The sequence below is a fragment of the Ipomoea nil genome, unplaced genomic scaffold (genome assembly GCF_001879475.1).
Source record: "Ipomoea nil cultivar Tokyo-kokei standard unplaced genomic scaffold, Asagao_1.1 scaffold3069, whole genome shotgun sequence".
In the NCBI taxonomy this organism is placed as follows: domain Eukaryota; kingdom Viridiplantae; phylum Streptophyta; class Magnoliopsida; order Solanales; family Convolvulaceae; genus Ipomoea; species Ipomoea nil.
The window spans coordinates 5,833,521-5,859,413 of NW_017619497.1; the positions used below are offsets into that span (position 1 = coordinate 5,833,521).

At 37.1% G+C, this 25,893-nt stretch overlaps 1 protein-coding gene across 1 annotated transcript; it reads left to right on the plus strand.

The window, feature by feature from the left end:
• Positions 1 to 25,893, plus strand: LOC109165816 (polycomb group protein EMBRYONIC FLOWER 2-like). The gene is made up of 22 exons (XM_019314758.1): positions 1 to 110; positions 1,731 to 1,789; positions 1,928 to 2,042; positions 6,104 to 6,248; positions 6,335 to 6,376; positions 6,458 to 6,597; positions 6,823 to 6,882; positions 6,981 to 7,102; positions 7,899 to 7,963; positions 8,646 to 8,698; positions 8,814 to 8,867; positions 8,938 to 8,997; positions 9,741 to 9,787; positions 9,902 to 9,999; positions 10,211 to 10,294; positions 13,842 to 13,940; positions 14,546 to 14,669; positions 23,002 to 23,050; positions 23,166 to 23,249; positions 24,661 to 24,740; positions 25,147 to 25,236; positions 25,443 to 25,893. Exons 1-22 carry the CDS (start codon positions 6 to 8, stop codon positions 25,540 to 25,542), a joined length of 1,875 nt encoding a protein of 624 aa, XP_019170303.1. The 5' UTR covers positions 1 to 5; the 3' UTR covers positions 25,543 to 25,893.

Sequence of the window (25,893 nt, forward strand, 5' to 3'; positions counted from 1 at the left end):
ATAATATGCCGTCGTGTGAAGAGGAAATTGCAACCATAGAAGGCCTTGACGATGCGTTCTGCGAACCTGTTGAAATATACAACCTTATCGACTATCGTGCTTCTAAAGGAGTATGTAATTTCATATTCTATAATTACATTATTATTTATTTAATTATATATTGAGTTTATTTCATTTCTGATTTTTAAATTAGTTGACAGCTTTATTTATTGTGCTCAATTTTAATTGCTTTCACAATTTATTTATTTTTAATGTGGGATTTTAAAAATTCGTTTACTTTTAATTACAAGATATACAAAATGTTATTGCGTTTAAATAATTTGATACTATTGTATGTTTTATAAAATTGTACATTGTGATTCATCAAGAGTTTATAAAGTGAGAGTATAACTTGTAAAGTATATACAACTTTATAAATACACAATATTGTAAATTTTTTTTTTTTGGTTGTTGGAACTATATGTTATTAGTGCAATTATATCACTATAGAGTCTCGAAAGGAGTAATTGAGTTGATGAAATATGATTATCGTACTTCAATGTTATGAATTTGATTATTGTTAACACTCTTTCAGTCGAACCTACAACACATAATCATTACTCAGTACTTGAGTATGAACTATGGGGTCCGTTTACTTCGTGAAGCTCTTATCTATTTTATGTTTTCTAAAATTTCAGTTTTCATTCCCTCTTTCCTATTCTTTGTTTTTAACTTTTTTTGTTTGTAAAACTTGTTTACTAAAATTCATTTTCAAAATTTGTTGATATTAACATTATAAATTTAACACAAGTTTAATTTCGAGTGATTTTTTGTACCTTACACTTTAAATATTTGTAGATATGTTCGGTTTAAATGAAATGAATATAATTTTTAATTTTAAATCTAATATATGTAATATTTTTTCATTTATATTCGAACCAAAATCATATCCGTATATAACATAATTAAAAATATATCCAAACCAATAATTTATTAAGTTCACATAACATTTAGCTTAGTAATATTAATATTTTTTTGAGCTAATATTTAAAATATTTTTGGATATATTCATTTGAGTGAAATGTATATATATAAATTTCGATCATGTGACCTTCATTTAAGGAGAGTCACATATGTGCCAATTGAACACAATGTGCTTGACACCAAACTTATATTGTGATATAACATAACTAAAAATATCTGAATCAATAATCTATTGAGTTCAATCAAAATCTAAAACTTGGTATAGAGTTCAAGTTTTAATTGTGATAATGTAAATAATGTCTAACTTTAAGCGTAAGCAAATAAATCATGTTTATATAAGTAAATGCGAATAGATAATATAGAAGAGGATGATAAGTAAAAGAATATGATAATGAAGGTAATTATAGTAATGAATAATTATGTAAGTAAATAATGGTGAGAATGTGGTTGTAGTCATAAATAACCAATTTAGATGATAGAGATTTTGTTTTCCACTTAAAAAAACAATTTTTAAGAGTTTTCAAGTTTTTTAGAATACTGACAAAAGTTTTCAGCTTTCAAAATGAAAAACTGTAAACATGTTTTTTGTTTTCTGTTATCTAATTTTCCAATTTTCTGAAAAAACTGGAGAAATTTTTCAGTTAGTAAACATGAATTGGTTTTCATCACTAAAAAAAAAAAAAAAAACAAAATACCACTTAAGATACATCTCAATGTGATCAACTATGCAGTTGTGATGAGCCTAACTGTGCATCTTTTCTTTGCAGCAACCTTTGTTTCTCCAGAGGTGTTTGAGTTATAAACAACGTGACAAGTTTAAGGGCAGGTAAAATTATAAAATTTTTAAAATTGTATTATGTTGCATTTTATTAATTGATTGCTATAAGTAATATCTTTCACAGTTGTGTATAAATATTATTATATCAGTGTTTATAATAAAAAATTGTAAATATTTAATACACAGAGTGCAAATGGAAGTAGTATTGCCTGTGTCTTTAAATACTAAAGTGATGAATGAAGGCGTGTTCCCAGTTTGCGTGCTCTTGGCCAAAGAAGTTACCGACAAGGCAGTTACTGAGGTAACTTTTATTAAAACTCATTCAAATTATTATGTAATGGCGCTATTGTGAATATGAGAAAACTCGTAACTATTATAAGTATAATAATAATAATTTTGATTTTACGGAGAAGTTTGCTCACAACCTTTTAATAGGTACAATAATTTTTATTCACTATTTGAAAGTGTGCTTTAGTGAAACGTGTCTTGTGATCCTAAGATGTCCAAAGTTATCTGACTCAAACAAAAAGTGAAAATATGTTCTGGATGAAACATATTGTCCATAATTATTGACTCAAATTAAAAAAGATCAATAAGGTAAATCGAACTTAAACATTTTATAATTATCAAATTACATGTCCGATCAATTTCGATATAGATTGCCCCGTGTACGACAATTACTCCGTATTTCTTAATTAAATTATCCACCAATAGTCCTTAATTGAATAACTAACTGTTTGTATTTATCTAATTATTCATTTTTTTTGTTGTTGAAAGGATCTAATTATTCATTATTTATTTTTTGTTTGTTTGTTTTTTTTTTTTTTTGAAACAAACAACAAAACTTCATTAAGAATTCAATAAACCAACAATATAAGATGGTGGGTTAGTCGCCCACACCCCCGAGACAGATTCAGAAACGGTTGCCCGAGCAAGCTCATGAGCCACACGGTTCGCTGTTCTCCTGACATGGACCACAGTTACGGTCCCTATGTCGCTAGCAATTGATAAGCATTGCGTCACATAAGATCCTACATACGAAAAATCAGTACTACGAGAATTAAAAGCATTACAGAAATTTAAACAATCAGATTCAAGAAAATAAACTCTATGTTCTTGTGCCTTCAACCAAGACAAGGCTTCTTTAGCTGCAATGACCTCTGCCAAATACGGATCGGTCACACCTTCAAGCCACCCGCTTCTAGCTGCTACAAACAAGCCGTCATGATCCCGCAATACCGCCCCAAACCCGGCGCCATTTACGAACACAGCCGCGTCGATGTTGCACTTGATTACTCCTCGGGGTGGTGGTTTCCAAACATCTGCTCGATCAGAAACACCAGCCGCACGAACAGGCTTTGAATAAGCAATCTCCCAGTTGCTAAGGGAGCGTCTTACTTGCGCGCAGACTTCCTCCACCAACGGAATCTTGTCGTGCCAAACCACATCGTTCCGGGCAAGCCAAAGATTCCAGAACACTGCCGCAAGTTTCACTGCCGCAGAGGAGGGTTGTTGGGAGGATTGTTGGCCTATAACAGAGTCCATAAAGCTGAGAAGATCCCTTCCCAGCATAACATCGTCGTCCCCCCAAGCAGTCCTGGCATAAATGCAATCGCCAAAAAGATGTTCGGCCGTCTCTGTCGCGAAGCCGCATAAAGGGCAACCGCCGCCGATGCACACCCTCCTCAAACGAAGGTTTTCACGCACTGGCAGCACTCCTCTTGCACATCTCCACAGCAGGTTCTTGACCTTCGGTGGTATCGGAAGCGACCACAACCCCTTCCAGGCTTGGAAATTCCCAGGTTCCTCGAGATGCCTGTTATCATGCATGAGTAGACGGTAGCCATGTTTTGCTGAGTACTGGCCACGGAGGTCCCCAATCCACCTCCAGGAGTCCTTGTATTGGGAACTAACTGGCGTTGCAAGAATCCGTTGTACGTCCGCCGCATTAAATATGTCACGAAGAACTTCAACATCCCAAGTCCCCTGAGCATTTAGTAAGCCACTAACTCTGGCCTCCCGCAAATCCTCCACGCATGGAGTGGTTAATGGTCCTTTGTCAGCATCTGCTAGCCAATTCCACCCGCAGATAGTTGTGTCCAAACCGTCACCCACACGCCGTGCTATCCCCAGCCGAAGGACGCGCTGCCCGGCCATAATACTACGCCATATGAAGCTTGGGTTTCCGCCAGTTTGAGCCCCCATGAAATCCGTGTATGGATAATACTTTGCTTTAAGAAGTCGGCTGACCAACGAATTCGGATGTATTAGCAGACGCCACCCTTGTTTGGCCAACAAAGCTAGATTGAATTCGTGTAGCCTCTTGAAACCGAGGCCACCCTCCGCCTTTGGTCTACACATTTGAGACCAACTAAGCCAATGCAATCCCCGATTACCCGTGCCTCCGCCCCCCCACCAAAACCTGTTGAACGCTTTTTCAAGCGTGTCACAAACACGTACCGGTAAAAGGAAAGTCGACATAGTGAAGATCGGGAGAGCTTGTGCTATGCTCTTGAGGAAAACTTCTTTACCTGCGCGGGACAACAGTTTGTGGGTCCACACACCAATCCGGGCCCGTACGGTTTCCTCGATGTAACGGAAGCTAGCAGTTTTGTTCCGACCCAGGACTGATGGAAGTCCCAAGTAACGGCCCAAATCCGGAACGACTTGGACTCCTACATAATCCGTGACTAACCGGCGCATGTGCTGTTCGGTGTTGGCACTGAATACTGCACTTGATTTCTCAAAATTTATGAGCTGCCCCGAAGCCATGCTATATGTGTCTAAACAAGCTTTGATTGTTAGAGCTTCGTGCTGAGTGGCCCTGAAAAACATTAAACTGTCGTCAACGAAGAAGAGATGAGTGATAGCCGGGGCCCCCCGGGCCACCCTCACTCCATGGATATCACCTCGAGCCTCTGCCTGTTGCAGAAGGACTGAGAGTCCTTCGGCACATAAAATAAACAGGTAAGGCGATAAAGGGTCCCCTTGTCGAATCCCACGGGTAGGACAGACATGACCCACAGCTACCCCATTTACCAGAATCGCATACTTCACAGTAGAAACGCACATCATTACAAGATCCACCCACCCCCTGTCAAAGCCCAAAGCCCGTAGCATTCCTTCCAGGAATGCCCATTCCATTCTGTCGTACGCTTTAGCCATATCTAGCTTAAGCGCCGCCCATCCCACCGCCCCACTCGTCTTTCTCCGCAGGAAATGACCAACCTCCCCAGCCACTATTATATTATCTGTTAGCAACCTCTCGGGTACAAACGCACTTTGCGTTTGGGACACAACCTGTTGTAAGGTCCCTTTCAGTCGATTAGCTAACATCTTAGCTAAAACCTTGTAGACAACATTACAGAGTGCAATGGGTCGCAAGTCCGAGACTTTTTCTGGTATCTTTTTCTTAGGTATAAGGACGATGTTTGATTCATTGAGCTCAACGGAAAGCTCTTAGTTTCCACACATTTGATAATGAACATGGACAGATCGTGGCCTAATATCGGCCAGAAGTGTTGGAAAAAGGCCGGAGTCAAGCCGTCCGGCCCAGGAGCCTTTTCCGGGGCCATGTTGAAAAGTGCCATTTTCACGTCCAGGCTCGTGAAAGGCTGTAGCATCACGGTGTTCATGGCATCCGTCACCCTTTTCCGGACTCGATTAAAAAGATCAGGACTGCTAGACCCAGAACAAAATATGTTGTCAAAATACCTGAGAATTTCTGTGTTCATGGCATCCGTCACCCTTTTCCGGACTCGATTAAAAAGATCAGGACTGCTAGACCCAGAACAAAATATGTTGTCAAAATACCTGAGAATTTCTGTGTTCATGTCTTCTCCTTCCAGCCATGTCCCATGCTGGTCTTTAACACGTGTAATTGTGTTACGTTTGCGTCGTTCCGAAGCAGTTTTGTGGAAATATTTCGTATTGGCATCCCCGTGTTTCAACCATAATTGCTTGGAACGCTGCTTCCAAAAGATTTCCTCTGCCCGAATTAACTTTTGAAGCTCTCTCTCCGCTGCCCAGAATTCGTCCACCCCAGTAGGTGTACGATCCTCTCTCAAACGTGCCATAATCTGCCTCAGCATTGTCATTTTGTGTCCAAACTGTCGAAAATGCTCACCCCCCATCGCCAAAGCCGGTCACTACACAAAGTAAGCAGGTCCTGGAAATCCTGTCCCAATGACAACGCCCTTAAAATGCGTTTTCTTTAATTTTCATTATTAACAAAAAAAAAAAAAAAGAGACAATTTCTGCCATTAGTCCATTACTAAAGAAACCATAATATTGTTGATCTTAGCAAGTGTGGTAGAATTCTCCGAGGATTATACTGTTCATCTTAGTGAGATTTTGACGCAGAGTGTGTATCGTTTTGGACGAGCACGGATTCTGTACACTGATACAACAAGAGGGAATCATGTCCAAGCAAGCTTCATGCTGCCTAAAATGGAGAAGCTATCAGAACTGGACACCGCCTCTCTTTCCGTTATGTTCATCAGCTCAGGTATGCATGCATTTTCCTAGATTAACTTGCTGAATCGGCATCTTACCCCCTTGAATTCCAGCAATAATTTCTATGGCTCCTTGCAGCAAAACTCACCCCGGATTGTATGGATTTATCGGCATTTCCCTGTAAGTTCGTCGCCAGGTCTGCTTCGTAACGCTTAAACGTTGAAGCGTGTTGTCCTGATGTAACTTTGGTTGTGGTGATAGCAAATGTTGAAGGCGATTGCTTGGTTGGAAAGGTGCCGATTGATTTTCTTTCTTGGCAATGGACCGACAGTGCGAGCTGGAGTTTAGGCGAGACTGCGGATACGTTTTTATCTGTCGATCTGGATCCCTATTATTTGAAGGTATTTTACTTTCATCTAATCGTTATTATAACAGATTGTATCAATTGTTCGAGCCAGATGAATTCAACTACCTTTAAATAAGGTTTCGTATTCCAGCCCTTTATGTGAATGTTACAATACATTTAGCTCTCCATATGAGATCAGATTATTGTTCAATTCCAGATTAGTCTGAAATTATTGTAAAAATTTGACTTAAGCTCACAAATTTATATATATTCGTTTCAGTCAAGCCATTTGGAAGCTGGAATTCCTTCATTCGGGCTCACGCCTTCTCCTGGAGCTTCGGTACTTCTTCTTCTCTCTATCATCTGTCCATTTCTGTCGGGATTCTTATACTTTTTTCCCTAAATTTTGACCGATGACTCAAATTTTTGGTTGCAAAGGATACACTGATCAAGCAGCTTCAGGTGGAGGTTTCTGCGTGGGAAATTGGTGTGACAGAAAGAAACGTTTATGATTCATATGCAGAACATGCAATTCCTAGTGGTTGCCCAAATCTAGTTCGGTGAGTTTCCCCTCTTTCAAACTTTCTTGTTTACATTTCTATTATTTCTCATTGTCTAATGCGTATCATAATTGTTAATTACTTATCTTTGGAAGTGGTCAACCATTGATGCTTGGTTCTACTTGTTACTATTTTGTGACACTTTTACCCCTCATGCAAAGTCCAGTCCGGTGATATATGTGTTTAACATGATTAGACTGCTATTTAGTTGTTACTCCGTATTTTTATTATCATTGTTATTGTACAGATAGTAAACTAAAGTAAGAAAAGATAGTATTCCAGGGAGTTTATGCAAAATAAGGAGGGAGGTGTGTTGGAATTAAGTGCCACCAAAATAAATGAATAAATATATTAAGGGAATAAGGGGTTGAGTGTTGCTGGTTAAAGGGGTACAGTGTAGTTTAACTCCTCATATAAACTATAAAACCAATGCCTTAGTTTAAGGGTAGTTGCAGTTTTATCTGAATATAATTGAGCAGAAAGTCAGAAAATTAATTATCTAATACAGTGTAATTTTTAGTTTAGGCTATGTTTCTCAACTCTTAGGATGGGAGTTTTTCTTGCTCAACCTGCTGTTGCTTCCATTAGTTCCATATACTGAATATTTTACTTTGTCTTTAGTGTGACTCGTTTTCTTTTAGTCTTCTTATTTTTCCATTAAAGAATACATAATTTGGTTTAACTACTTCTCCTTTGCTCATTAAACACTTAAACAGTGTAAGGAGAATATGTTTTTTTATTTGCTTCTCGGTGAAATGCATGCAAGTTGCTTACCTTTGATGGTTCCATTTTCTAGGTTAAGGAGTGGGAATGTTGTCTTCAACTATACACAGCGTGACAAGAAGTTATTAACAACTGAAGGTAATATTATTCCTGACAATAAAAGACCATGTCAATGTTTTCACCTTTTTTTAATAGTAATTATTTGTTTAGCTAGTCTAGTCTTTATTCAATGTTAACTTCACTGACCTAAGTTTAGTATGTAGAGTATGTCTTGGGCTCCTATTCTGAGAATAAAGTTTTGAATGTCTTAATAGTTATAGTAGTAGACTAGTATGCCATATAAATTACAGTGGAGTGAGTATTACTCTAGAATTAACAGTGGTGAGCAGCCCGAGGATAAAATTACCGAAATACCAAAAACAGTAGAAATAACCCTAAAGTGGTAAGTAATCATTCCAACCTGAAGTATAATTGAAATAAGTGTCAGTAGGTCATACACTGAACATCTGAACTTCAAAAGATTTTCTGCAAATGGGACTGAAGGCCACTGTCTCACACTTGAGTTTGCATGGAATGAAGTATCCCCTAAAGAACTGCTGAAGCAGTAGCTTCCTAGATTCAGTTGTTATTTGTTTGTAGCATGTCCTGCAGTACAGGAAAATAGCATTAATCTTCTGTAGTTTTTTTTTTTTTTGGGTAGAGCTAAATCTGGGGATGGGGAAGTGGGATTTGGAGAATTCGACCTAGGCCTAATGCCTAGGATGTGATTTAGTACTAATCTTCTATACTTTAACCATTTGGTTCATTGTTCATCTTGCAGTAACGGAGGATTTCGCATGTCCCTTCTGCTTGATGAAATGTGTAAACTTTAAGGTAACAAACTAACATTCTGCTTCATGCTAATTTTTCGTCAGAGGAAATTGAACCTAGCTGAACTAGAGTTGCAGCCTCTTACAAGATTTATTTTTTCTTTTAAATTTTTGTTTAGGGACTGGAATGTCACTTAACTGCATCTCACGATATGTTCAATTTTGAGTTCTCGGTAAACTTCAGTGAGCTGTAATTTTGTTTAATTATTAGATCTGTAAACTTTAACACCAAATATATTCCAGGTGACTAAAGAGTGCCAATCTGTAAATGTATCTCCCAAATCCGACACATGGAGCCCTAAGGTGGGATTAGAGTAAAATTTATTTCTTTTCTTCATCCCCAACCCTGTAAAATGGATTAAGAAAAATGTTTTGTATTATTTTACTTGCAAAGCTTTGTGTCAAATTGTAGGCTGCATTTATACCCATCTGAAATTACATCTTTGAATTCCACTATGAGGTCTGACACATATTTTTGTGATGTAAGATGGAAATTACTGCAAATTTGTCACAAATACAGTAAATCAACATATTTTGTTGAAGATCTTTATTTATCTATTCCTTTATGACTGGTAAACATTTGACATAAAACAAGAGGTTTTGAGTAACAAAGTTAATTTGCTTTTATCTATCCAGACAGTTTGCTAATCTACCAATTTTTGTTTAGTGATTTCCAGTTGGTGATTGAAGAGAGTCAAAACCCATTTTCCTCTTTGTTCTTATACGGAAATACGGAATTGTAAATGATCTGACTATGGAGTCTATATGTTTGAATTAAAGGAGACTAAGGGTCTCCCTCCCATGCTCCTTATCCCTTTTTAAAATATATATATATATATATATATATATATATATATATATATATATATATATATATATATATATATATATATATATTCATTCACATTATTGTAAATCCCTCTTTTCTTCTTCTTTCCTTCCAATCCTCCAACCAATCAATACCAAGTTATGCAAGTGATATATAGTGGCAATAATGAATTTATTGCTTTTGTGACTAAATTTCTTTGCTTATGTTGTGTTCTCAGATTATTGGTCATGGTGTTGACCCTCAGAATCGAGCATTCTTATTCTGGTACTAACTATTCTACACTTCATTCTGTACTGATCATAAATAATGTTGTCTTGTTGTAACATTGTGATTTCCATGAAATAAATCAACAAAAGAGTCAACTTACTTCATTCACAGTGCAAAGTCACTTAGGCGCAGAAAGTCACAGACTGTGGTTCGAAATGCAACGAATGTCTTGGATTTAAAAGTCAGTGAGCGTCAGTGCAAGACAGATGGTAAAAATCCTGCTTAGTGTATTAAATTCCATGAACTCATTTGTATATGTTCCAATATATATACTCCGTATATATTTTTTTTTGGGGGGGGGGGGATGTTTACAGTTTACCTATGCTTTTCTTTACTTATGAATTATTAATAACTAGTAGAGGTACCTGATTGTGAAATGCGATACTCTGCTCTAATTCCACCAATGTTTCTCTTCTATAGGCCATTCGCATACACACGCAGATCCTGATTGCCTGCAGTCATTGCCTGGGAGCACTGAGGCACCACCCACAACACCTCAAGATGGTAATGCTTATTTCGGTACAGTTGATCAAAACCAATGCTCAGTAGTTACTAGTATGACTTCTAAAGAGTTGCATGGATTCATGAAATGTGGTTCAGCCAGTTCTAAGAGCATCCCCAATGGAGATATTTGGCTTTGCCAAACCAGTTAATATCTGACAAGTAACCATTGGGGAGCAAAAAACTTGGATATGTGAATACACTGTGTTAGACACTTAGACATTATGCATGGTAGGCATATATTTAGTCATTAGTATAGCATGATCTTATGGATTGATGAGCATGATCTTAGGGATTGATTTCCAATCCCTAACATAGTTAGTATCAATTTTGTTGTATATATATGTGTATTCCTTTGTCTTAGAAAAGTGTGAAATACAAATTCCTTTCTTCATTACATGGTATCAAAACCAACCTCTAACCAGGTAGTTGCTCCATGTAGACTTCCTCTTGAAGATCACCGTGTAGAAAAGCATTCTTAATGTCTAGTTGATGTAAGGGCCAATCAGACGCAACAACCATAGAAATGATTAACCTGATAGAGGTCAATTTCGCAAAAAGAGAAAACGTGTCGGAGTAGCCTAAGATGATGCTCATCAATCCCTAAGATCATGCTATACTAATGACTAAATATATGCCTCCTACCATGTATAATGTCTAACACTCCCCCTCAAGTCGGAGCATAGATATTGATCATGCCCAACTTGTTACATAAGTAATCTACTCGAGACCCATTTATGGCTTTTGTAAAAAGATCTCCTAACTATTCTCCTGTCTTCACAAACCTTGTAGAAACTAAGCCTTGTTGTATCTTTTCACGAATGAAATGACAATCAACTTGTGTTTGGTTTGTTAATGGAAGACAGGATTGACTGCAATATGGAGAGTCGCTTGATTGTCACACCATAGCTTCACAGGAATAGGAACCTTGAATCCTATTTCATTCAGAATGTGATGTATCCATAAGATTTCACAAGTTGCTTGTGTCATTGCTCTATACTCACTCTGCACTTGACCCTGTGACAACATTTTGTTTCTTGCTTTTTTTACGAGATCAAATTCCCACCAAAGAAGACACAAAATCCGGTTGTAGATCTTCAATTTTCCTTAGACCTTGCATAATCTGTGACTGCAAAGCACTCAATCCTCATATGTCCATGTTTTTGATATACAATTGCACACCCTGGGGCCCCTTTCAAGTAGCTCAAGATTTGTTCTATAACTACCAATGGTCAACAGTTAGGGATGCCATAAATTGACTTACAACACTAATTGAGTATGCAATGTCAGGACGAGTTACAGTTAGGTAGTTTAGCTTACCAACCATTCGTCTATATCTTTTTGGATCATCAAATGGCTCCCCTTTTGAGGTTAACTGTGAATTAGGGATCATTGGAGTATTGCATGACTTAGCTCCCAATTTTCTTGTTTTAGTCAACGAATCAAGTACATATTTCCTTTGAGAGAGAAATATACCTTTCTTACTCCTTAATCCGTTATTACCTCAACACCTAAGAAATACTTTAATGTGCCAAGATCTTTAGTCTAAAATTGAGTATGAAGGAATGACTTGAGAGATACAATACCATCGGTGTCACTTCTTGTGATGACTATGTCATCCACATAAACCACTGATAAGATAATACTTGCTTTAGAATGCTTATAAAAAAATAGAATGATCAGACTTGCCTTTCAACATGCCAAACTTCTCAATCGCTTGACTATACTTCCCAAACTAGGCACAAGGTCTTTGCTTTAAGCCATGCAAAGGTTTGCGAAGCTGACAAATCTTACCATACTCCCCTAAGCAACAAACCCAGGTGGTTGCTCCATGTAGACCTCCTATTGAAGATCACCATTTAGAAAAACATTCTTAATGTCTAGTTGATGTAAGGGCCAATTAGATGCAGTAGACATAGAAATGAGTAACCTGACAGAGGTCAATTTCGCAAAAGGAGAAAACGTGTCAGAGTAATCCACTACCATAAGTTTGTGCATACCGCTTAACAACTAGATGAGCCTTCAATCGAGCCACTGACCCATCAGAATTAACATTCACTACAAACACCCATTTGCATCCAATCGCCTTCTTCCCATAAATCTACCAAGTTCCACATACCATTGAAATCTAAAGCATTCATCTCCTCAATCATAGTGTTATGCCAACCAGGGTGGGATAAGGCTTGTTTGACAGTTTTAGGAGTTATGGAGTCAAGAGAAACAAGAAAAGAGCATGAAATATGAGGTAAGTGAGTATATGAGACAAAAGACGAAACATGATAAGTACATGATCTTTTACCTTTACGGAGGGTTATTGGCAAGTCATCTGGATCTTTCGACGAAGAAGCGGGCTCAGGACATGAGACGGGCGTTGTGTTAGGAACAGGAGCCAAAGAAGTTTTTGTGTTGAGGGTAACTATTTCTGGAAGAACAGACTGTTGGTTATGGGAATACGCTTGACTACTTGAGTGATTGGAAAGTGGAAGTGGTGGTAATTGTATAGATGAGAACATCATCAGCCTCCTGATTATGAGAAGGTGATGGAGATGAGAAAGGAACATCCTCATGAAAAGTTACATCAATTGACACCAAATATCTTATCGTAGTTGGACAGTAACACCTATATTCCTTTTTGACACGTGAGTATCCCAAAAAAATGCACTTTAGTGACTTTGGGTCTAACTTCGTAACATGAGGCTGGGCATCCCTCACAAAACAAGTACACCCAAATGTTTTCGGTGGAATAGGAAACACAAACTTTTGTGGGAACAAACAGTGATAAAGTGATTTTCCATGTAACACCGAATATGGCATACGATTGATCAAGAAACAAGAAGTAAAAACTGCATCAACCCAAAAGTGCTTGGGAACATGAAAGCCCGAGCAATTTCCAATAAATGTCTATTTTTCCTCTCAGCAACCCCATTTTAGATGGGGTGTCAACACAGGATGATTGGTGTAAAATTCTAAATTTGGGTTTCAGTATTTTTTCACTTTTATTGACGATTATTTGCGTATGACTTGTTTATATTACATGAAAAGCCGGTCTGAATTGTTTTCTCATTTTCATGTTTTTTTGTGCTGAGATAAAAATTAAAAACACAATTTGATATTCCTACCGTAGTTAGTATCCACACTGCAAGGCTTGTGCCCTGTGGTGGTGTGCATAGCATGTGCCCGTTGGGTGCAAGTTGAAATGATAGAAGTCCACCACTTCTAGAAACAATTTTTTTTTTTTTTCGAATTTAATATTTGTTTTATATAATATAAATTACCTGTAAAATAATTGTAATTAAATTATAAATTATTAAATTATAATATATTTAATTTGAAATATTATTTAAATTCAAATAATGTTAATAGATGAAATAAAATAAAGCATATAGTTGAAATGCTGGTGGGCCTAAAAATATTTGGTTGAAGGATATTTCTATTGGGGAGGGATATTGGAGATGGATGAGATATTGAATGTTGACGTGGAAGAGGTTGGACCCACAAATATCTATTACTACTGGGGATGCTCTAATATCTTGATGTTTATCTGCTGCAGATCGTACAGATAAACCTGTGGATTCTGATTGTGTGCAATCTGTACCTAGAAGCTGTCTTCCTCCTCCTGAAAGGCTTCGACATGATAATGCTTTTTGTGGTACTGTTGGTCAAAAATTCAAAGCTTTTCTTACAAAGAATTGGTTATATTGTCATGCTAATATTTTAAAGAGAATTAGTAGTAATGAGTAGATATACCACAAAGTAGTTTATTCCACTTTTGGTCACTTGACTATAGTCACAATTATACTTTTGATCATCGATTTATTCCACTTTTAATTCTTGACTTTAAAAATGTTTCATTTTAGTCCAAAATGTCGTTAAATGCAGTAAGATGAAGTTTGGTGAAATTTTCACAAAGGCATTTTGGACTAGAAGTGGAATGTGTTTAAAGTTGAGAACTAAAAGTGGAATAATTTAAAGTTGAAGACCAAAAGTTAACATGTCACTTATAGTTAAGGGACCAAAACATTTTGTAATACGACATGATGTTACGAAAAAAGAGAAACTCTGTTTACTTGAATCACATATTTTGATAAAAACACTCAACATTTCATGCGCTTTTCTCACATATTTCATATTGGTTTAGGCCCACTGCCATTCTTTACACCCCATGCCACCTTAGTTTACTGACTTTTCTTTGTACAGTCCATACAGATGCATCCAGTATTCCAGTCCTAATGCAACCGATACTTTCTGCTGCAGGTCAAGATTTAAATGATTATCCTGATTCTGTGCAATCAGCACCTGAGCTGCAGTCTCCGCCTCCTGCAAAGATTCAACATTCAGAAACAAGGAATGTGGAATCAGTTGCTGATGACTCAATGAAGTATGCTTATTGATTCTTTCTTTTAATAAACTTATATGCAACTGGTAAATTTCACTTGTCTGGAGAGAATTATATTATTGAAGAGCTTAACATACTTAGTAACAATAAAATCAGTGAAATGGTTTGCTACATTTCATTGAGTCATTGACATTATCATAACATAATAGAGCACTTGAACTAAATGGAAAGTCTGTGCATATTGGTAATTTACCCTATGAGTTAATGCCCAAATTGGTCCTTCAACTATTGATGTTTGTTATTACTGTCTTTGATTTTAAACGCTACTTATTTTGGTCCTCTAACTATTAAATTTCTACCTAATTTAGTCCTCCATTAGAAAAACCATCTATGAGCCATTAAGTCCAAGGGTATTATTGTCATTTCAATATTTAGAGGACCAAAATAAGTAGTTTTTAAAATTTATGACTCTCAATTAGTACAATTAATTTGTAACTTTATTTTTAGCTTTTATTGCAGTTTAAATTGTTGAGTGTTTATGTTTGTCAAATGAGTGCCTTTTGACGGAAAGATATTAATAATTTTGTTTAGCCTAATTTAACCATAAACTGTTCAACAAAAGCTACCCCAAATAAAATAATTGTTCTATAACCTTTTGAAATTAGACTATGTGTGAACTTTTTAATGTGACAATTAATTTTTAACTTCCAAATAAGTTGAGTTACTTTTGATTAAAAGTGAAAATTGGTTAAATTATAGTAAAGTAGGGTATAAAATCTAGAAAACAAAAACTTTTGTTATACACACACACACTAGTATGATACATTCTTGGGTCAAAGATACATATCCTAACCTCAAATGCAATTCAATCTGCTCAAATTGATTTGGAATCAATTTAGTTATCTTATTTCATATTTTATTAGTAGTTGCTTTTTTTTTTTACTTTAAGTAAGCATATTTTAGAATATAATATTAGTAGTAATAATCTCTGTTTCCTTGTGGAACACAAGCTATTATTAGCTATGACCACAGTTCGAGTTCCAGAAATAGACGAACCGGTGGTTCGGGTTTGAACCGCCAGTTTGAACCGTGATTTTTTTTTTTTTTTTAAAATTTTATTTTATGTTTTGTTTTAAAGGATTCCAAAATCCAAAGGCACTGGGCAGTGGCTTGCTGGCCACAGGCCACCTGTTTTTTTGTTTTGTTTTATTTTGTTTTGTTTTGTTTTTTTTTTTTTTTGTTTTTTTGTTTTTTTTTTTTTGGGTTCTGGATCGCCAATTCCGATTCCAGAATTCCTTAAAATGGAACCAGAACCGTACGGTCGGTTCCGGTTCGGTTTGAACCGAACCGTGGTCATATCTAATTGTTATGCTGGAATTTGAATAAAATCAAAAGAGAGTTTTCTTCCTCCAGCTTATGCTCTCTTATTCTTCTCTTCCTTCACCATAGGGTGACCAACATCTTCCTCTTCCACTAACCATGACGCGAAGCCAAACTTCTGAGACATGTCACATGGTTCCCGTTGTCGGTGTCATGGGTACTGATTTGAACAATGAACCTGTTATCAAAGCCTTGCAAAAATCTTTCAAAGCCTTGGAATTGCAACACGACAAAATTGAAAACTTGTCTGCAAGGATCACTTCTTTATCCGCAACCTCCCACAACCATACAACTTCCCTTGCCAACTTAGAGAAACTAGTGAAACAGATACTCACCAATCAAGGGAAACAACCTGTTCAAGAGGAGAAATCGGATGTTGTTCTTCACACCGAGGGTGTTTCCACTACAACGAATGTGGGGAGATCACTCACGACATTTTCACAAATACCCCAAGGTTGAATTTCCTTTGTTTTTGGGTGAGGAATACCCTATGGTCTAGCTGCTTTGTTGTGAGTCTTCGTTTCAGCATGCCGACACCCTGGACCTCGATCGAGTTCTTCTAGCTGCACACCACATGATTGGTGAAGCCCAACTTTGGTACTGTTAAGTGTTTGAACTATGAAACTGTGTATATATCTCACTACTGAACTGTACAGAATAGAACCTATTTATACATAGGCTAAAGACTACTAGGCCACACAATTCAAAAACAGAAATGAAAGATCAAGAGCAACTCTCTCTAACTACCCTTATTCCTCTAACACTCCCCCTCAAGCTGGAGCATAGATGTCAATCATGCCCAGCTTGTTACAAATATACTCAATCCTGGCTCAATTAAGGCCTTTCGTAAGAACATCTGCCAGCTGATCACCAGTTCGAACATGAACAGTAGAAAGTAGCCCTTGTTGAACCTTGTCCCGTACAAAGTGACAATTTACCTCAATATGTTTAGTGCGCTCATGAAACACAGGATTACTCGAAATGTGTATAGCGGCTTTGTTGTCACACCATAAAGGAACCGGCTTACTCACCTCTACACCAATCTCCCCAAGAATATTACACAACCACGTCACCTCACATGCCACATGAGCCATTACTCTATACTCAGATTCTGCACTAGAGCGAGCCACAACATCTTGCTTCTTACTCTTCCACGACACCAGGTTGCCACCAAGGAACACGCAATACCCCGTTGTCGATCTCCTGTCACTCGGTGACCCAGCCCAATCAGCGTCAGAGAAGTCCTCAACACACATATGCCCATGATTGACATACAAAATTCCTTTCCCAGGAGCACTCTTTAAATACTTCACAACTCGAACTGCAGCTTCCCAATGGATTTTTTCTGGACTCGCCATGAACTGACTCACCACACTCACTGGAAAGGCAATATTCGGACGAGTGATAGTAAGGTAATTTAATTTCTCCACCAGTCTCCTATACCGCTCTGGATCTTCAAGAGGCTCCCCCTCACCGGCTACAAGCTTAACACTCTGGTCCATAGGAGTCTCGCAAGGCTTCGACCCTAAGAGCCCAGATTCTTCAAGTAGATTCAACACATATTTCCGTTGTGAAAGAAATATACCTTTCTTAGAACAAACAACCTCTATCCCAAGGAAGTACTTCAATACTCCCAGATCTTTTGTATGGAATTTCTTTTTAAGAAAAGACTTGAGCCCATCAATCCCTGTTGCATCACCACCTGTGATCACTATATCATCCACATAGACAATCAACAAAACGCTGCCACGGTTAGAATGCTTATAAAAAACAGTGTGATCATAGGCACTACGTTGCATGCCAAATTCAATAACAACAGTACTGAACCTCCCAAACCACGCTCTGGGAGACTGTTTCAACCCGTACAAGGACTTCTTCAACTTACAAACCTTCTCGTTCTCCCCCTGAGCAACAAACCCAGGTGGTTGCTCCATATACACTTCCTCTGCCAAATCACCATGTAGAAATGCATTTTTGACATCTAACTGATACAACGGCCAATTATTAACAGCAGCTAGAGAAATAAAAACCCGCACAGACGTTAACTTCGCAACCGGAGAAAAAGTCTCCGTGTAATCAACTCCATAAGTTTGTGCATACCCTTTAGCCACCAACCGCGCTTTAAGCCGAGCAACCGACCCATCCGGGTTTGTCTTGACAACGTAAACCCACTTACATCCAATTGGAGACTTCCTAGCGGGGAGATGGACAAGATCCCAAGTCTGATTCTCTTCAAGGGCTGCCATTTCCTCTTCCATAGTAGATTTCCACCCATCATGAGACATAGCCTGACACAACGTTTTAGAGACAGACACAAAATCCAGTTTGGATATAAAGGTACGGGAAGACTCTGATAAATGGCCATAGAAAACATAGGAAGACAGTGGATGACAACAACTACGTTTACCTTTTCGCACAGCAATGGGAAGATCAGTTGACGGAGGTTCTGGTAGGGGAGAAGCATTCACCTGTGCAACCGTTGGCGCAACTACATCCCGAGGCCGTCTTGAATATACTTGCACGGAAGGTACAACTCTAGAAGCAGACTCCACTGTGGGTACAGGAATAGTGATAGTATAAGTAAGAAAATCCTCCTCTATCACCGGCGACCTACCCCCAAGAATGCTATCAGAGAACACAGTCTCCTCAAAAAAAGTGACATCAGCCGAAACCAGATACCTCCCCAAATCCGGGGAGTAACACCTATACCCTTTTTGAGTTCGAGAATACCCCAGGAAGATGCACTTAAGGGATTTAGGATCAAGCTTCCCTTTTAGTGGACGGACATCCTGTACAAAACACGTACAACCAAAAATCTTGGGAGTCAAGGAAAACAAGGGTTTGGAGGGATATACAACTGAGTATGGGTTTTGACCACGGAGTACCGACGAAGGCATCCTATTGATAAAGAAACATGCAGTGTGAACAGCATCCGCCCAAAACACTTTAGGCACTTTCATTTGGAACAAAAGGGCACGGGCAATTTCTAACAAATGGCGGTTCTTTCTTTCTGCAACACCATTCTGTTGGGGGGTGTAAACACAAGAAGTTTGATGTATGATGCCATTTTGACTCATAAAGCTCGAAAAGGATTTAAGAAGATATTCTTGAGCATTATCACTTCTCAAACATTGTATAGTCTTATTAAACTGAGTCTTTACTTCAGAACAAAAACTTTGGAAAATATCAAACAACTCACCCCTAGACTTCATGAGATACAACCAAGTACACCTAGAGAAGTCATCAACAAAGGTTACAAAATATCGAAAGCCACTTTTGGACGTAACCCGACACGGTCCCCAAACATCAGAATGAACTAATTCAAACAAAGAATCTACTCTATTATTCACCCGGGAAACATAAGGAATACGATGGTGTTTTGCAAACTCACATGACTCACATTGCAAAACCTTCAAAGGCTCTAAACCAGGACGCATCTTCTTTAACGCTGGTAAAGACGGGTGACCAAACCGACAGTGCAATTGAAAGGGGGAAACACTGCTCACCAAACCAGTAGATACGTTCTCGAGCGACATAAAGCGGTGTCCACTTTCGCTTCTTGGACGACGTTTAAGGAGGAATGTTGTTCACGTGTTTGAGTTTTGGCCTACCGCGAAGCATTAATCCGTTGGGAGAATTGAAGTAACTCTTTAAGACAGGGAGACACATTGATGATTATATCAAGGATTTTAGGGCTCACCTTGCACGGGCTGGCACAGTACTCCTAGCTGTGTTGATCTTTTTACCGTTGGTTTGGACGAGGTACTTCGGATTGATGTGGAAAGGACGAAGCCTAGTTCTCTAAACGAAGCCATTAATACAGCCGGTGACTTCTACCAGAAATGCCACCTCTTAGGCATTTTGCCCACCGAAACGACACACAACAACCCACCCCCTGCCTCACACCTTCTCTCTGCCTGGTCTCACCGTCTCACTACCCCCACAACAACCAACCACCCACACCAACTCACCCCAACCTTCGTTTAAATTCTTATCCCCGGTAGAAAAGGCCAAGAGGGGCTCAAAAAAGTTATGTTATAATTGTGATGAGCATTTTTTTTCCGAGACATAAATGCCACCACCTTTTCATGTTGTGGACATTAGAGGAGGGTGAAGAACCGCCTGTTTGGTATGCATCCACGAAGGAATTCCTTGAATTCCGCTTGGATGCATGCGGAGAAATCACCTGAATTCATTCAGCCTAAATGCTATCACTTGCTTTCCATCCTTCAAGCTTGAGGACAAGCTTGATCTCCAAGAAGGGGGTGATGATACATTCTTGGGTCAAAGATACAAATGCCAACCTAAAATGTTGCCCAATTTGCTCAAATTGATTTGGAATCAATTTAGTTATCTTATTTCCTATTTTATTAGTAGTTGCTCTTTTTTACTTTAAGTAAACATATTTTAGAATATAGTGTTAGTAGCAATAATCTCTATTTCCTTATGGAACACAAGTTGTAATCCCTTTATATAGGGAAGTTTTACACAACCTAAAGTAAGTTGGAATTTGAATAAAATCAAAAGGAAGTTTTCTTCCTCCAGCTTCTGCTCTCTCGTTCTTCTCTGCCTTCACCATTGGGTGACCAACATCTTCCTCTTCCATTAGCCATAGACCCGTGAATCCGTGATGCGAAGCCAAACTTCTGACACATATCATTGTTGTAGTAGTAGTATTTACACATTTCAAACATTGTTTGTAAAATTAGTAATTTACTCGTGTGATGCATGAAAAAAATTTAAACAAATTAAAACAATTTTAAATAAATAAAAACTTAGTGAATTTTATTATTTATATAGGCAAATAGTATATTACACTTTATAGTTTATACACAACAACAACAACAACAACAACAACATATTTCAATTCCTAAACATTTTGGAACATGTAGTACCAAAACATTTTGGAACATTTTCAAATATAGACATGTTTAACAAAAACGTGATTACCATTTAAAACTTATGCCCGAAGTATTTTGTGATTCACATGCATGCGATAACAGGGCATGAATTTGTATTAGTGCATTGTATATTTACTGATAAACCAAATTTATACATTTATTGTTGTATTATTATCATTATCCTAAATCTTATATATTTATCATTTTAAAGAAATTGAAAAATGTCCTTTATTAGCAAAAATTAATATTGATCCCATTTATTGAGAAAATATAGTGTATAATACATCATATTTATACATAAATGAGCAAAAAAAATATTTAGCAACACTTCTATTATTTTATATATATATATATATATATATATATATATATATATATATATATATATATAGATTGCTAAAAAAATTGTATAGTTGTATTTGTATCATCATTATCATAAATATTATATATTTGCTTGAAACAAGTTATAAGTTGCCTAAATTTCATTAGGAAAAATGTAGTGGAGTTCCTCAATGAGTATATACTTTGACTAAAGGAAATTAAAAAAAAAAAACAAAAAAACCAACACCACCACCCTAATGACCAATGACTGATTGCCATGTTAGAAAGTTCATACATAATATAATTTTGAAGAGTATAGTACAACTCAGGGGCGGGGCCTAGAAAAAAGTTTAGTGGGGCAAAAGAACATAGTTGGTTAGTTTCGATCCCTAGACCTCTTAAAATAAAAAGATGTTTAAGCCCAACTAAGCCACCTCATCCTTTATTATCATTAATATATAATAATATATTATCTAATTCTATTAGAACATTTACCACACACGCGCGCACACACAGACACACACACACACACACACACACACACACACACACATATATATATATATATATATATATATATATATATATATATATATATATATATATATATAATGGGGTGGGGTGCGGCCGTGGGGGAGGGGGGAATTGCCCCCATTGCCAACCCCTTCGGATCTGCCCGTGGTACAACTATTTCGTTTGGGGTAACTTTTGTTAGATGGTTTACGATCAAATTAAGGTCAAACAAAATTATAACTACCATTAAATGAAAGGGCACTCATTTGACAAACATAAGCACTCAGATTAAAATTTTAAATGATTATAAAAATTTAGAATATAACTACAAGTTAATTTTACTAACTAGGAGTCATTAATTTTACTTTATTCAATAAACTAAAAAGAAATACATATTTAAATGAGTTAGTACCCAATTTGGTTCCTCATCTTCAAAAACTACTTATTTTGGTGCTCTTGATATTGAAAATGACAATAATACCCTTGGACTTAACGGCTCATAGACGGTTTTTCTAATGGAGGACTAAATTAGATAGAAATTTAATAGTCATTAGATGACCAAAATAAGTAGCGTTTAAAGTAAGTTGCATTAACTCTTCTTTTGATCTAATCCTTGAGGATGTCCGTTGTCTAGCTAAAAGTTTTAATTGTGTTAGCTTTGTATTTGCTAAGCGATCCGCGAATAAAGCAGCCCATCTGTTAGCTATGGAGGCTTTATTCAATGCTGATTGCAGGGAGTGGGTCTCTCTCCCTCCCGTTTCTCTCCTCGTTGTAATCTCTTTGGACCGTTTGAATTAATATATGTTGTTGTCTTTGCTTTCAAAAAAAAAAATCAAGGACAGAAATTAACAAATGGCAATAGTCGAAGGATCGATTTGGGTATTAACTCTTTACCCTATTGTGGTCCCATTTGAACAAAACCAATGTGTACATTAGGTAAGCCTTGCAGCCTCGCTGGCTGGTATTTATGGTGACTGCTGCAAGTAATTTGATTATGTAAAAAATTCTGAATCACTAAAAAACTAACCTGTATGCATGGAGGAAAACCTTATATTTATTCTTTCCTTGTCTGTTCTCAAATCTCAATAGTACCTTTCACTATTGTACCAGTAAGCTGGCACTATTTGAGTTTAATAGATCATTAGAAAACATGAATTCTATTACTAATTTGACTATCATTGTGATCATTTTGATTAAACCTTGTATGCAAGTCATCTGCATACTTCCCTTTACCCTTTCTAAATTTCCTCTCTTTTCAGCCCTAATCTTATGCAGGAAGGCAGGTTCTTTCACTCAAAAAGTGGTCAGGTAATGCTGCAATTTTATGCTATCTCCATCAATCATCACTTCTGCCTCAGTCAGTTGCAATTGCAAGTCACAAACTAGATGATCTGATTTTGTTTTTAAATTTTTGTTTATGAAGCCAATGACATTGGAGGGAGTTCTTTCTGATCACAACAGTGAGGATGAGGTTGATTATGATCTTGAAGATATTGAAGATCGAAGGGTATACTTTTCCTTACTAGACATGCATTATACTTTTGCTTTCATAAAGTGATAATATCAACCGGGATGCAAACAATGATGTTGAGCTATACTAGAAACTTTGACCCATGCAATGTGTGATTTTATAGGGCTAATCACTGACAAAATGGTATCACAAGTGTGCTTGAGCCTCAAGCTCAGACACATGAATTACTCTATCCCTGTATGGTTGGCTGATGTGGGAATTTAAGTCCTATGGGAAATTTTTTTTTTTAAAAAAAAAAAAAAAAAAAAAAAAGAAGAAAAAACAGTTAAGGCTTGCATTTCTGGGTGCACAAAATAGTGACTCAATTTTCAGACAGTGTATTCTATATTTTGTAGACTAATGAGAGCTCTATTGTCTGTTAGATGAATAAGGGGTTGTTAGAGTGTAGTTAGAATTTCTCTCTATGCCTTGTGTTTGTTCTTTGAATTCTGTGGCCCATGTGGCCTGTGAGGTGACGTGGTTGTGTAATGTTCTTGGGGAGATTGGTGTAGAGGTGAATAAACCAGTTCCTTTGTGGTGTGACAATAAAGCTGCTATACACATTTCAAATAATCCAGTGTTTCATGAGCGCACTAAACATATTGAAGTAGATTGTCACTTTGTGCGGGACAAGATTCAACAAGGGCTACTCTCTAGTGTTCATGTTTGAACCGGTGATCAGCTGGCAGATCTGTTTACAAAAGGTCTTAGTAGGGCCAGGGTTGAGTATATTTGTAACAAGCTGGGCATGATTGACATCTATGCTCCAGCTTGAGAGGGAGTGTTAGATGAATAAGGGGTTGTTAGAGTGTAGTTAGATGAATAAGCATGCCTTGTGTTTGTTCTTTGAATTCTGTGGCTAGTAGCTTATTAGCTTATGTGTAAATAGGGCTTCTTCCTGTACAGCAATACGAATATACACACTATTCTTCTATCTTCAACACTTAACATGTTCCATATCTATGCTTTAGGGCTATAGGTATTACCTTCAGCAGCAATCTACCATTTCTTCTTCTTTAGCTGACTTGAAAAAGACTTAGTTGAGCATCTAAAACCTATGTCTTAGGGGCCTGCAGGGAAGAGAGAGTTGCTTTTCAGTTTTTTCCAATTTCAAAAAGTTTGGGTATTTGGTTAAACTTAAGCCAAAAGGCTTTTGAATAAAATGTTAAAATTGACCAAAATGGCTCTTGTAGTTGATAAGTAATCAACAAAGTTTGGCAAATTTTATATGCATGAAACCTGACTTTGGTAGAATTGAAACATGGCACTTCATTGAAAAGTGTTGAGTGTGAAACCTGACTTCAATAGGGAGATACTTAATTAATGACTGGGGTGTTGTAGTAACATTTAGTTTTCTAGAAACAAATCTCTGTCAAGGAATTACTTCTCTTTAATGCCCTGACTGCAGATGCTTGCTGACTTTTCGGATGTCTCCAAGGATGAGAAGCATGTGATGCATCTTTGGAATTCATTTATCAGAAGGAATAGGTGATCTTGAATTTTATGGCCACTTGATTATTCTTTTGCTTCTGTTCTTTAATTTACTGCAATGAAACTATGGAATCATAAAAACAATTATTGCACATGGCATGTGCATCATTCAAAGGGTCAATCTATACACTTCATAAAGTATTGTTCAAACCTTCCACCAGCTTATGTGCTGTGCATTTGTAAAACGACTTAATATTTTTCTAGAGTAACAATATTTTCATTATCTTGTTTCTTTGTTTTCCACAACGTTTGATTGGGAATTTGTTAACATGTTGCAGAGCCATGCATGTATGTAACATATAGTGTCTGTTTGTATCTATATGTATTTGGTCATACTGAGTTGAGAGAAGAAAACACAATCTGGATATCATTGCTTACCAGTTGAAATGCATTTTGATAACAGGATTCGGTTCATGTGTCATATTAACTGGGCATCTAAGGCTTTTACAAAGCTGCATGGACGCGATTTTGTGCAAGAGCCAACACGGCTTTGGTAGGCCTTCTAACTTCTGCATTTTGTCTTTATATTCTGCAGCGAACCCATTTAACCTGTTTCGTGGTGATTTTGTTTATAACAGTAATGCTCGTGTCATGCTAAAACAAAACAGATGCCATTAGGATTTTCATGTGCCTTGTATGCATGTTTGGACTCCCTATATTATCTGAACCTGATAGTGTTCTCATATACGTTTTTACCAGGTGCTGGAGACTGTTTATGATCAAACTATGGAATCAAGGTCTCCTTGATGGCAAGACTATGAGCACTTGCAATATAATACTGGACGAGTTCCGTGGCTGAGGCATTAGGCATGGAATCATTTGATTTGAGGACTGAAAACCAATTCAATCTTACATCTCCGAATCTATATATAGTGGCAAGAGCAGAGACATTGCTGATGTGCTGCTGGCTTGTATTTTATTTTCTTTTAAATTTATCAACGTTGGTTGTTTTCTATGGTTGCAGTCCTTTAAAAAAAATTTCTTGATAGTATATTGACATCTAGCATTGCTAGCACTTAATCTATCCAGTGTAAACTATGGATGCATGGTTGTTAGGAGAAGAATTCAAGTTATTAGACTGACCTTAACCTTGCAAAGAAACCATTGGCAAGATGGTATGGAATAATATAACATTTATATTTTCTTTTTA